This window comes from Silene latifolia, chromosome 4 (genome assembly GCF_048544455.1).
Source record: "Silene latifolia isolate original U9 population chromosome 4, ASM4854445v1, whole genome shotgun sequence".
NCBI classification, from domain to species: Eukaryota; Viridiplantae; Streptophyta; class Magnoliopsida; order Caryophyllales; family Caryophyllaceae; genus Silene; species Silene latifolia.
The window spans coordinates 10,287,981-10,299,592 of record NC_133529.1 but is presented as its reverse complement, the minus strand read 5'-3'; the positions used below and the strand labels follow the sequence as shown (position 1 = coordinate 10,299,592).

The window sequence follows — 11,612 nt, the reverse complement described above, 5'->3', positions numbered from 1 at the left end:
TCTTCAGCAAGACTAACTGAAGATCACAAAATCAGACGGCACGTATCCGTCACTTTGGAGTGACGGATAGCATTTTCTCTCACAAATGACCCAAATAGAGGAGAGAGGGAAGCACATGGGGTGCCCCCACCTTGTCTCCCCTATCCGTTTTGTGAGTGGCATTACCCGTCACTTGTTCCAACCCGTCTTCAGCAAGACTAACTGTATCAAGATTGTGACCAAAACGGCATAACATAATACTCCCTCTGTCCCGGTGAATTGTTATCTATTTCCATTTTGAGCTGTATCATTCATTTGTTATCTATTTCCTTTTGGGTAAGTAATGAGCAAGTGGCTAGTGTAAGCAAGTGGGCAATAATTTATTTATTTTAATGGTTTGTTTCACATGTATTGGTCTTTGTGTAAAAAACAATAGATAACAATTCACTGAGACGACGGAGGAAGTAACTTTCTAAACATCGTACTTCTCGTCTCACCCTTAATTTACAAATTACAATTAGTCAACTTAAAAATTATTAACCATTGAAACAAGCTTCAAGCTCATACAAGCAACAACAATGGCTTCCACAATAATCTCTCATTTACCACTACACATTAAACCACAAAAACACATACACCCATTAAAACGAGTAAAACCCAAATCAGTTTTTACCTGCTGCATATCTATAGAACCCACAACTTCCACCATTAATGGGCCAACCCGGTCCAGTTTAAGAGTAGTATTCGCAGCAGGCGGAGCCGGAGCGCAAATATTCCCAGCTGTAGCAATGGCGGATGAAATCAAATCAATTTCACAAGATTCTGAAATTCTTTTTATTGGTACTGATACTGGTATGGAAAGCACTGCAATCCCCTCGACCGGGTTCGACTTTGCAGCAATACCTGCAACGCCGTTAGCCCGGCCGGTTTTTTCATTTCGAAATATGTTAATACCATTTAAATGGGCAAAGTCAATGGCTGAAAGTTGGAAAATAATGAAGCGGTTTAAACCACAAGTTGTTGTAGGAACTGGTGGTTATGTGTCTTTTCCTATATGTTTGATTGCGAAATTGAAAGGATTAAAAGTTGCAATTCATGAACAATCTTTAGTTCCTGGTTACGCGAATTGGGCACTTTCATTTGTTGCTGATGTTGTGTTTGTTGGACATAATTCTTGTGTTGATAGTTTTCCTTGTGATAAGAAGAAGATTGTTGTTAGTGGGAATCCTGTGAGGATGTCTTTGAGGAAGTATGTGTCGAAAACAGTTGCCAGGACGTATTTTTTTCCTAAGTTGGCGGAAATTGAGGATTCTGATGTTAAGGTTGTGTTGGTTCTTGGAGGATCATTTGGGGCTAATTCTATGAATATTGCTTTGTTTAATGTTTATACCCAAATGTTGAGTGAGCGGCCGAATTTGCATCTTATTTGGGAGACGGGTGTAGAAGCGTTTGATGAGATGGAGAGCCTTGTTAGAAGTCACCCTCGATTGGTTTTGGCACCGTAAGTCTCTCTATCAGTCTGTCACTACCTTGCGCAGCATTGACATTTGCTTGGATTTATAGCCATTCTTGCAGTAATTACCTTTTGCTTTGGGGCATGCTTTCATCATCCGATTTATAGCCATTCTTGCACTAATTACCTTTTGCTTTCGGACATGCTTTCATCATCCGATTTATAGGCATTCTTGCACTAATTACCCCTGGCAGCATTGGGTGCATTGACATTTGCTTGGATTTATAGGCACTGTCAATTTATTTCTCTGTAGCTTTGTTTTGAATTGCTTTTATATTGCCTTTTTATTTGCGTTTGCACCTAGTGATGTTGATAGATTCACTGAGACTAGGTATTTCATCCTTTGGAAGTTAATAGAAATGAGCTTAGATCACTACATGTTTCGTCGTTTGGAAGTTGACAGAAATATAGATATTGGGAAAAGGTCCAGTTCAAGAGTCTTTTGCTGGCATTAAGTAACTAGGTAAAATTGCCGAGTTTAACCAATTAGATGTGGCCGGTAGGGCGTATAACACATATCATTGGAGAGATGCTATATCAGCAGGGCCTGTCTTAAGCTACAGAGACGTGGCTTGAGTCTGAAATAGTGGTTCAAAATCAAGGAAGCAAGCCTCATTAGTCTTACATTTAGTTGGGCTGCAACCTGCAGACTGTGCAGAGTGTCAAGAATGAAAACTTAGGATCAAACCAAGAATTTACTCATTTTGTTCGTTGTGCCTTTAGCGAGTCACTGGTAGGCATCATTTGACTTGAATTTCTTTCAAAAGGTTTGTTGTGGAAAGTGGAAACTTTGTTTCTGACTTCAACCAAGTCACTTATAGTTGGAGTAGACACATTTAATTTGTTACCTTCCTAAGGATTTGGACTTGCAGGATGAAAGTCCCCGCGACAAGATATATTCTGAATTGGGCAAACCTATGTCACTTAATTCAGCTGAAAGTATCCGACAGTGGAGCTTGTAAGGGTCTCTTAGGGTGTGTTTGGACTGAGGGATTTGGAGGGAAAAGAAAGGGAGGGAGAGTGAGGGATTTAAATTCCCTTGTTTGGATAGCAAATAAGGGTGGAGAGAAATGGAGGGGGAAAGATTTGGAGGGATCCATTTTCCCTCCTCCAAGGCAAAACAAAATCTCTCCACAATAGGCAAGGTTTGGGAGGGAAATGTATCCAAACACCCACATCCCATTTCTCCTCCCCTTCCCTCCCCTCCCCTCCCTTCCCTTTCTCTTCTCCCTTTCTCCCTTCCCTCCACTTTTCCTACCCAAACACACCCTTAAATGGCTATTCTTGTGTAAGTTTTCATGTTTTGGAGGCCTAAAATGAAGTGTCGTGTCAGAAAAACTGTTGTGTCAGAAGTGTAGTGGTGACCAGATGGTCATAGTTGGTCTGTTCTCAGAATGTCCAGCATTCCTGTAAGAATTAAGATCCTTTCCTTTTCTGCTGAGAGGCAAACTAGCTCATGCGTAAACCATCATAATTTCTTTGATGGTTCTGTTTATGATGTCTTTTACTTTGCTACTCGGTATCATCGTGATGTATCCCAGTATCACAAGTTCACAACTGTGTATCAGCAATCAGTATTTCATATATTTTCTCTTTGTCTGACTCTCTCTAACTTTACGATTATGAAGGTTTTTGAAATCTATGGATTCTGCTTATGCAGCGGCCGACCTTGTTGTTTCTAGAGCTGGAGCAATGACTTGTTCTGAGCTACTAGTTACAGGAAAACCTGCCATTTTGGTAATAATTTCATAAGCCTTCCTTCTCTTGTTATAAAAAAATTGTGCAAGATGCCTTATGCCTTGTGGAATAGTTATTGTCCTGTATTGCTGAAATATGCGGAGTTGTCTTTAGTATATTGAGAGAGCGGTTTTAGCAACTACAATAGTATTAAATCTCGGTTTCAGTCACGATCACAGTACTGGTTATGCGGCCCTAATCTAGCTAAATGCGATCAAGATCGCTTCAAAATGCAGTAAACTGCAAAACCTTTACATCTCTGCATGAGATGTTATTTCAGAACTTAGTGCAATGTCGAATTTACTCCGTCACACAACATAACTGGGCTGGTAAAATTTGACTGTTCGAAACAATATGCAGATTCCATCACCAAATGTTGCAGAAGGATATCAGTTTAAAAATGCATCTTTGATGGCAGATTTAGCTGATTCAAGAATCATCACCGAAGATGAGCTTGATTCAACAACATTACAGACTGCAATTGTAAATATTTTGGGTATGGTTTTTTCTCTCTACATTTGGTTTTGTCCTCATTCTCACTGGAGCTAAAGACTATCTATTCTTTGATTCTGGTAAAATGATGGTATGAAGCAAAATGTTTCGCTAACCTGATCGTAGTAACGACACGTGTTACATAATCCAAGTGAACTAATGAAGTCACATAAATAGAAGTATAGAACATATAATATGATCATTTTTGTTTTGCAGATAACGAACGACTGCTGAAAACAATGTCAGAAAGGGCATTGCAGGCCGGAAAGCCAAATGCTGGTGCAGAGATTGCTGAATATGTAATGTCGTTGGTCAGTTTCGCTCCTGTAAGAGATTAGCAGTGCCAAAGCTTTAAGAAACATGGATGACTTCTTAACTGATACTCTGATTCTTATAGCATAACCCGAAAAGCTACATTGCCAGTTTACCACATAAGTGCCATGACATGTCTCTGTAAATGCAGCGAATCAATCTTTGTTTCGCGCCTGGATCTCCTTATTCTTGATCCATTCAAATTAACAATCCCAGAAATCACTTATCATGTTTTCACGCATTTACTGTTACACTGTGTATCTAGCTATTCTGGCAAAGTATTTTTTGTCGTAAACTACTGACATTGTTCGTATATAACGACTAACGAACATTGCTTACTCACCACCCGGCATTAATCACTTTTTACTCCAACTGCGCAAATGATATGCTTGATCGATTGGGACGACGATGGGATTTACTAGGATTAATTGTCTCAAGAATCAGGATTTTTTGAGGCTTGCAAGATTATTACACCTGAAATTTCCGATAAGCTCAGTAATTGCCAATTTTTAACATTTCGATTTGGCTGGCCATAGTGATTAGAGAAGGGAACGCAAATCCGCGTTAACAAGTTTGAATAGAACAAACATGAATTATACAGATGTATACATAGCTCTAAACTATATCATCACTTCACCAATTCTTGTAACCACTCGAAAGTGGCATAAATGAATCAAACTTTTCTCCTTGCAAACATTATCATTTTTTTTTTCTGCAGAGTGTATACAGCACACGATTGATAAATAAATAGAACAAGCATCCGAACAAAGGCAATCACTGCAACCCAATATCATGACAATGTCAGTTCTATCGAGATGAAGCTTCAGTTTTACAGACAGGGCAGACGTTTTTCCGGGAGAGCCACTGTTTTATGCAATGTAAGTGATAAGCATGACCACATTCCAACTTCCCCATCTCATCATCACTTTCGTATTCTTCCTGTGTCATTTACGGAAGAGAATTAAGACAAACTTCCTAGTGGATTTATACATATACAAGTAGAATAATTATTGCTTACGCTAATACTTGCTCCGTCCCCAGTTTTACCATCACTATTAACAACTCTAGCCAATCAATGTCGGTTTTGACAAAAAAGTTTCTCAAAATATACTCTACCGACAACATTCATTAGGTGATTATATGAAAATAGTTGTCATATATATTTCAGAATGGGATGTCGGTCATCGCATTCGGCGACTTGCCAATTCTCATCATTCCATAGAGTACATTTCAGAAATTAAATTACTAGCCGGTGCCAGATGCTAAACTATTTAACATTTCAGAATTGTGGGTCTGTCGAACTGACCTGGCATATGCTACACTTCGGCTCCACCTCTGGTGCATACGACTGGGAGGACAATTCATCGACAACAGAAAGCTTTGTCTTCCTCAGGCATCGCCCAATCTGATCATCTCCTAATCCAGTATTCACATGGCCAATCCTTTCACCGAGCTCAAGTAACTCCTGTTTGGACAAATGCATAAAAAATTAGTTTCAGGACAAAAAATAAAAAACAGCCTTCAACTATCCAGTTGCAGATCCTTACCTCGTATGTCATGCTATCAACATCTAGTCTCCAATCTCGGTATCTATCTAGACCACCAGATCTTCTTCTCATCAGTAAACCATTTTCAAACATAAGGATCTGCAAAAATCACGATCATTTAACAGCTTAAATAAATGTGTAATGATGGATCATCAGCGTCTTAACGATTACGATTGATGGGCCTCGTCGGCTCCAAATATATTACATGGCTTAGATAGCATAAATGACGACAATCTATCCATAGAACACAACAACAACAACTTAGTTAAAAGGTTACCAAAAAAAGACTCCCCGAACTGAATGTGGCATCTCATGGCAAGTCGGAACACCATTTAAACAACAAATCAAAAGGTTACAAAAATGACTCTACTGGACTATCTATACTCACAATACAAACAAACATCAGCCAAACCACATCCCCTACCTACTTCTATGGTGGTTAAAGATCATAATGAATGGTGTTGTAGAAATCAATTACGGAGACGTATGGCTGTAGACCTGTGATATCCATCGTTGGAGTCGTGAAGTCATGGTAGGTTAAAACTGAGACTCCAAAATGGAAGTGGTTAAAAGTCTCAGCCCTCAGGTAGACGGAAAGAAATGAAGTTATATTGCTCCAAAATTTTAGTCCAAGTTAGTTTCCTATATTTTAGTTAGTTGTTAGTGTATCTCCTAATTACTAGCTAGTCTAGTTGGCTTAGTGAATATGTTAGTTAAGCATTAGTTTTCACAATTAGTGAATCGGTGTATTGCTCTTTCACATACGCATTTTACTCTTTCACATACTTTTCTCATAAATTTTCCATACTTTACCCCTCCTCTCAACCAAAACATACTCAAATTGGGTCTCTTCTCCTTCTTCAAAATCTGATCAAATTATTCCTATAATTTGCAATTATGGATCACCATTATCAATTAATCATACCTATTACTTATTTTACTCCCATAGAATACTTTTTCCCCAAAAAAATTGGGCTGCAAATCCTTAGAAATTGGGCTGCAAATCCAAAAATCCAAAATGCCCCGATGACATCCAACTTCCAAGACCCAATGAGGCACTAGTCAAAATGATTCAATGCGGTCTAAGGCGGTGAGGCACTAGCCAAAATGCCTGATTGCACTTGGGCACATTAAGAAAGACACGCTACTATGCAATTTCCTTTTTTTTTTTTGGGATTTTCTACGTTGTACCCCCGTATTTTCCCAAATTCTAACATATACCCTCGACTTTTAAGAAACATCTGATATACCCCTGAACTTTTAGATTAGTTCTTAAAACACCCCAAGTATTCAAATTTGAGTTTTTTTATGGTTACATATTGTCACAAAAACTTGTACATTGATGAGTAAATAAGGTTTATATTGACGGGTTTACGTATTTTGGATACGTAATCAACTAAAACCGTCTAAATATAGTATTTAAAATTGTAAAATTTTAGCATTTAGGGTATTTGTAAGACAAGTTATTGAGTTCAGGGATATCTTCTGTGTGATTTTAAAAAACCGAGGGTATATCGTAAAATCCGAAAAAACATAAGGGTACATCGTAGAAAAACCCTTTTTTTTCTTCTACTTCTTAGCTTATATCATTCTCTTTATCACATTATCTCTAGCTTTACTCTCTTATATGTTAACCCGTTCAAAATCCAACAAAGGTTATCCATGCAGGAAAAAAAAATTGCAAATGTAATTTTGCTTCAAATAACGGTAAGCATGTTGTCACAGAACCTCATCGACTCAAAGTGCCTAATGCTTTTTAGAACAAGTTACTAACGTCACAGTATGTTATTTGTCAAGGTCATCATCTTCAGTCGATCGCATGAACAGTAAGAACAACACAATCTGGGTCGGATGGAGGCATATGGTATGATGAGTGAACTCAAGTCATTCGTACAATACACATTGTTAGATAAATCATGTGCCAATCCAAGTTAATACAAAGATAGTAGGAACCTCATGTTTTGCTCTATAACTGTGATTTCTGTATGAGTCAACAGAAAGCTCTTGTCCAATTTTTTTCCATAATTGCTAATTAATTTCCCTTAAGGAACACTCTCAGCGTACTAGTACAAGACAATTAAATGAAAGGTTGTGATACAATCCAAGTACACGTGACCCTAGAAAAAATATTCAGCATATAACTCCCAAAGTAGTAGTCTTCAACCTAAAGGAATGGACTAATGAATGTCCAATTGTCGGCTAAATTAAGCAAACCGAAAATTGATGAATAAATAAACGTAACACGGGAAAGGGAATCATTATCACATAAGAGAATACGATCAAAGTCCAACCCATTTGAACAACATATTCCAGTATAGGGATATGCATATTTGAAATATTTTAATCTCCGAAGAAATTTGGAATTGAGACTATAGTATAGAAAATTAGAAACATCTACATGCGCCCAACAAGTAAAGTTTATTTTGTATACTGCCTCTCCGTAAAGAAAGTTTAAATTTATGAGTAGAGACATTGTGTGGTGGACTATCATCAAGTGACTATAATGACTAGGACACCCTCTGGTTTTCTGTTTAAACAAGCAAGATGGAATGCTACTTTCCACCAAATTAACAGAAGGATGCCGTGTTAAAATTTTAACAGTGCAGCTAGCCAAATTAAGAAGGCATTAGAATATGGAAATGTATGAAAACCACGCATGAATTTAATAATCGATTTTCAACACATTAATTACTGGTTGCTTGAAGAAATGATGGTCAACAGTGAGTGACGTTTTCAAACTCAATTTGCAAGGAAACATTTTTGCCTTGCATTAACTATGTTACTCCGACTCTTCTAGTTCCCTCGCGTACCCTTGTCCGACACTCGACACTCGGGCATGGGTATGACACTTGGACACCTCATTTTTAACCAAAATATGCATATTTTTCATAAAAATAGCCGAGTCCGACACTTGGACACGTATCCGTGTCGGATACTTCTAAACGAGTTTGAGTAACATAGCTTGCATATCAAACTATAATAATAAGCACGTAATCATAAGATACTACTGTCTAGTAGATAGTAATGGTTAAAACAAATGTCATGTCTCCGGAGAACGAGTAACAAATTTCCAAAATTTTAAAAACACCCATCTCAAAACCTAAAAAATGTCACGTAAGTCACATGGTCAAACAATTTTATAGAAGACACGCACTTGAAAAGCAAATCTATTGAGCAAAAAAAAAAGCAATAGGGAAGACTACAGATGAACCAACCTCAGCCAACCCATCTGGAGAACGATTCCGCAAATGATGGTAATACCGGGCTTCGAGTACATCAGGCCCAATATGAGAAGCATCAAAGGCAGAATCGAGGTCTAGGGCACCATAATGCTCAGTGCTCACTCTCTGCCCAGAGGAATAAGAGACATGCTGCAAGAGGACAAGATACACATGAATGACGGCATTGACGAGCATAAAACCAAATGCAGTTTCCGATACTGACATACAGAAAGAAGCGAAAACAAAGACAGGTCGCATTCCCCCAGAAGACAAAAAAAGCAGTTGAAATGTTGACAAACAAGAACCAAAAGCCAATATTGTACTACTCAAAAACCAATATCTCCACAAGTTGATTGAGTTAATTTAATCTAATCATTAGACAAGAATGATAGGTGTGAAACCTTGAAAAAACATTGTTAGGCCATCTAATGCTTGTTTTTTTGCTTACCGACCGCCTAGTTGATTACAGTCTAAGTTGGGAAGGACATATTTGTTTTACTCCACATAATGATAGTAAAGACACATTTTTGCTAGTCCCTAATCAACTTACCTAACCAAATGGTATCTATTTGACCCGTTTCTTTGTGAGCTGATTGAGTTAATTTAATCCATTCATGTCACAAAGCCACAACTTTAGTAGATTGAAAACAATAAAATTATAAAACTAATCCAAAATGAACTAATATTCCTTAGCTTCATCTAGCCCAAGAAAGTTGATCAAATAAAACTGCACAAAAAGGGATAAAGAATATAAATTATACTACCCTTTTTATTAAAATGTGTGTTATCTTGAATCCAACACTAAAACTTTTCTGAATAAATTATACATCAGGGAAGGAATATTGAACTACTACCAAAGACTCAAACTTTTCTAAATAAAAAATTGCAAACCTACTCAATGGAGAATTACCCAATTGCCAAGAATCAAACTTTTCTAATTTAAACACAGAAATCAAGCACCATCCTTCAATAAAACACAAAAACTACTTTGGAGAGACGGTCTTTCCTTGAGTTATTGAGAGACCGTCTTACTGACGGGAGAATTACCCAATTGCCAAGAATCAAACTTTTCTAATTTAAACACAGAAATCAAGCATCATCTTCAATAAAACACAAAAACTTTGGAGAGACGGTCTTTCATTGCGTTATTGAGAGACCGTCTTACTGACGGGAGAATTACCAATTGCCAAGAATCAAACTTTTCTAATTTAAACACAGAAATCAAGCACCACCCTTCAGTAAAACACAAAAAACTTTAGAGAGACGGTCTTTCACTGAGTTATTGCACCTCGAGGTCTTAGGATAAGCTTATCATGCTAGTAAAAGAAGTAAATACATACCTTTGACTAAAATACCACTCACAGTGAATATAAAAGGTAAACAAATAACTGAGACGGAAATAAAAACCTGAGAATTATGAAGAAGAGGTTTGTAAAGATCAATTTTGTTACGAGAAGGAAGAGGATGAAGACAATCAACAGAAGCAGTAGCAGTAGAAGAATCAGCACCACACCATAAATCTTGAACAACAGAATCATCCATCATCATAACACCACCACCACCACCACCACCTTGTAATTGATGTTTTTTCTTCTTCGTCTTCGCTTTCGTCTTTTTCTTATCCTTTTTATTATTAAAATTATTATTATCATCTCGAATCTCATCCCAATTAGCAGAAGATCTAATAACACCAGGAACACTAACTTCTGGCTGAGCTGTACACCCAAATCCCAACAAACTTGTTCCCTTTCTACACTTCTTTGAACCACTTTTGTTGTTGTTATTGTTGTTGTTGTTGTTGGAGAATGTTGAGAGAAGAAGAGAAGAAATGGCAGATTTGCAGCGTGTAGATTGCATAATTGAAGGGATTTGTTCAGTTGTTGTTGTTGTTGGTGTTGGTGTTGGGTTTCTGGGTTTTTTGAGTTTAAGGTGGTCTGCAATGGTGGAAGTAGAGTTATCTGAAGAACACAAAGCGGCCATTAATTAAGATTTAAGACGGATACTCCGTTTAGTTACGGAATTAGACCAGAAAAGGGAAAGTGGAGAAAGTTAGTGGGAATGTGGGTTGAGTGCTGTTAGACACAATTTTAGGGAAGAACTTGTTTAAAAGTCACTACTGAGGAAATATTGTACGAAAATGTGTTTTTTTTTTTCTTTAATTTGAATGATGCTGTGTGAGTATGTGGGTCGTAGTGTACTGTGAATGTTGTTGCGCCGTACCATCAACCTCATTAAAATAGGGACTCGTGATTTAATATCATTATTATTTGTTGAATAGGTCAACTATATTTTGAGTAATAAATTACAATAAATAGGTGTTTTGATAAATGTGAATAGACTTCATAGTTCATACATTCATACGAAAGAAAACATATTAAGAAATTGTTTGGCTATAGCTTATCACAAATTTCCATTGAAGACATGACATATCCGTCACAAGTTTGTGACGGATACCATTTTACCTCACAATGTACCCACTTTTTCTCTCTCTGCAACACTATTCATGTGGTCCCTTTTCTCCACTAACCCATTTTGTTACCATTTTATCTTACAAAATATCCGCCACAAATGGTAACCCGTCACAAGGGAGACCAATTGATAGCTTATAGGGATTTAAATTCATATATGAATTGTAAAATAGGCATACTATTTAGCACAAAATCTTATTTGTGAATTGTGACAGACATATTCGTCGCAAGCTTGCGACTTGTAACGAATCAAATATTACCTATGTGGGTAGATAAGACAAAAGCAGAGTGGCTAGAGAGTAGCATTATGTTTAGTGACCCGTGCAATGCAAAGGACATTTTG

The 11,612-nt window shown here is 37.3% G+C and overlaps 2 protein-coding genes across 3 annotated transcripts; one reads left to right on the top strand and one right to left on the bottom strand.

Annotated features, from left to right (window-relative positions):
- The first annotated feature begins 463 nt into the window (after nt 1–463).
- LOC141652870 (uncharacterized) lies at nt 464–4,372 on the top strand. Of its 2 annotated transcripts, XM_074460479.1 has the most exons (4): nt 464–1,480; nt 3,121–3,229; nt 3,590–3,725; nt 3,938–4,372. In XM_074460479.1, exons 1-4 carry the CDS (start codon nt 558–560, stop codon nt 4,057–4,059), a joined length of 1,290 nt encoding a protein of 429 aa, XP_074316580.1. In that variant the 5' UTR covers nt 464–557; the 3' UTR covers nt 4,060–4,372. The 2 variants fall into 2 exon arrangements, with proteins under 2 accessions (XP_074316580.1, XP_074316581.1); XM_074460480.1 differs by lacking the exon at nt 3,938–4,372 and having other exon boundaries at nt 493–1,480; nt 3,648–3,725.
- A 226-nt stretch (nt 4,373–4,598) lies between these two features.
- Nucleotides 4,599–11,083, bottom strand: LOC141652880 (E3 ubiquitin-protein ligase MBR2-like). The gene is made up of 5 exons (XM_074460492.1): nt 10,209–11,083; nt 8,796–8,951; nt 5,581–5,679; nt 5,340–5,498; nt 4,599–4,972 (listed from the first exon to the last, which is right to left on the bottom strand). Exons 1-5 carry the CDS (start codon nt 10,779–10,781, stop codon nt 4,841–4,843), a joined length of 1,119 nt encoding a protein of 372 aa, XP_074316593.1. The 5' UTR covers nt 10,782–11,083; the 3' UTR covers nt 4,599–4,840.
- Nucleotides 11,084–11,612: the final 529 nt, after the last annotated feature.

Excerpts from the sequence above, each read along its gene's own strand:
- LOC141652880 (XM_074460492.1), bottom strand. The coding sequence starts at position 10,781 with ATGGCCGCTTTGTGTTCTTCAGATAACTCTACTTCCACCATTGCAGAC. Across the intron at positions 8,952-10,208 it reads CTCTTCTTCATAATTCTCAG|CATGTCTCTTATTCCTCTGG; the intron begins GTTTTTATTTCC and ends GTCCTCTTGCAG. Across the intron at positions 5,499-5,580 it reads TTGATAGCATGACATACGAG|GAGTTACTTGAGCTCGGTGA; the intron begins GTAAGGATCTGC and ends TTGTCCAAACAG.
- LOC141652870 (XM_074460479.1), top strand. The coding sequence starts at position 558 with ATGGCTTCCACAATAATCTCTCATTTACCACTACACATTAAACCACAA. Across the intron at positions 1,481-3,120 it reads CCTCGATTGGTTTTGGCACC|GTTTTTGAAATCTATGGATT; the intron begins GTAAGTCTCTCT and ends ACGATTATGAAG. Across the intron at positions 3,230-3,589 it reads CAGGAAAACCTGCCATTTTG|ATTCCATCACCAAATGTTGC; the intron begins GTAATAATTTCA and ends AACAATATGCAG.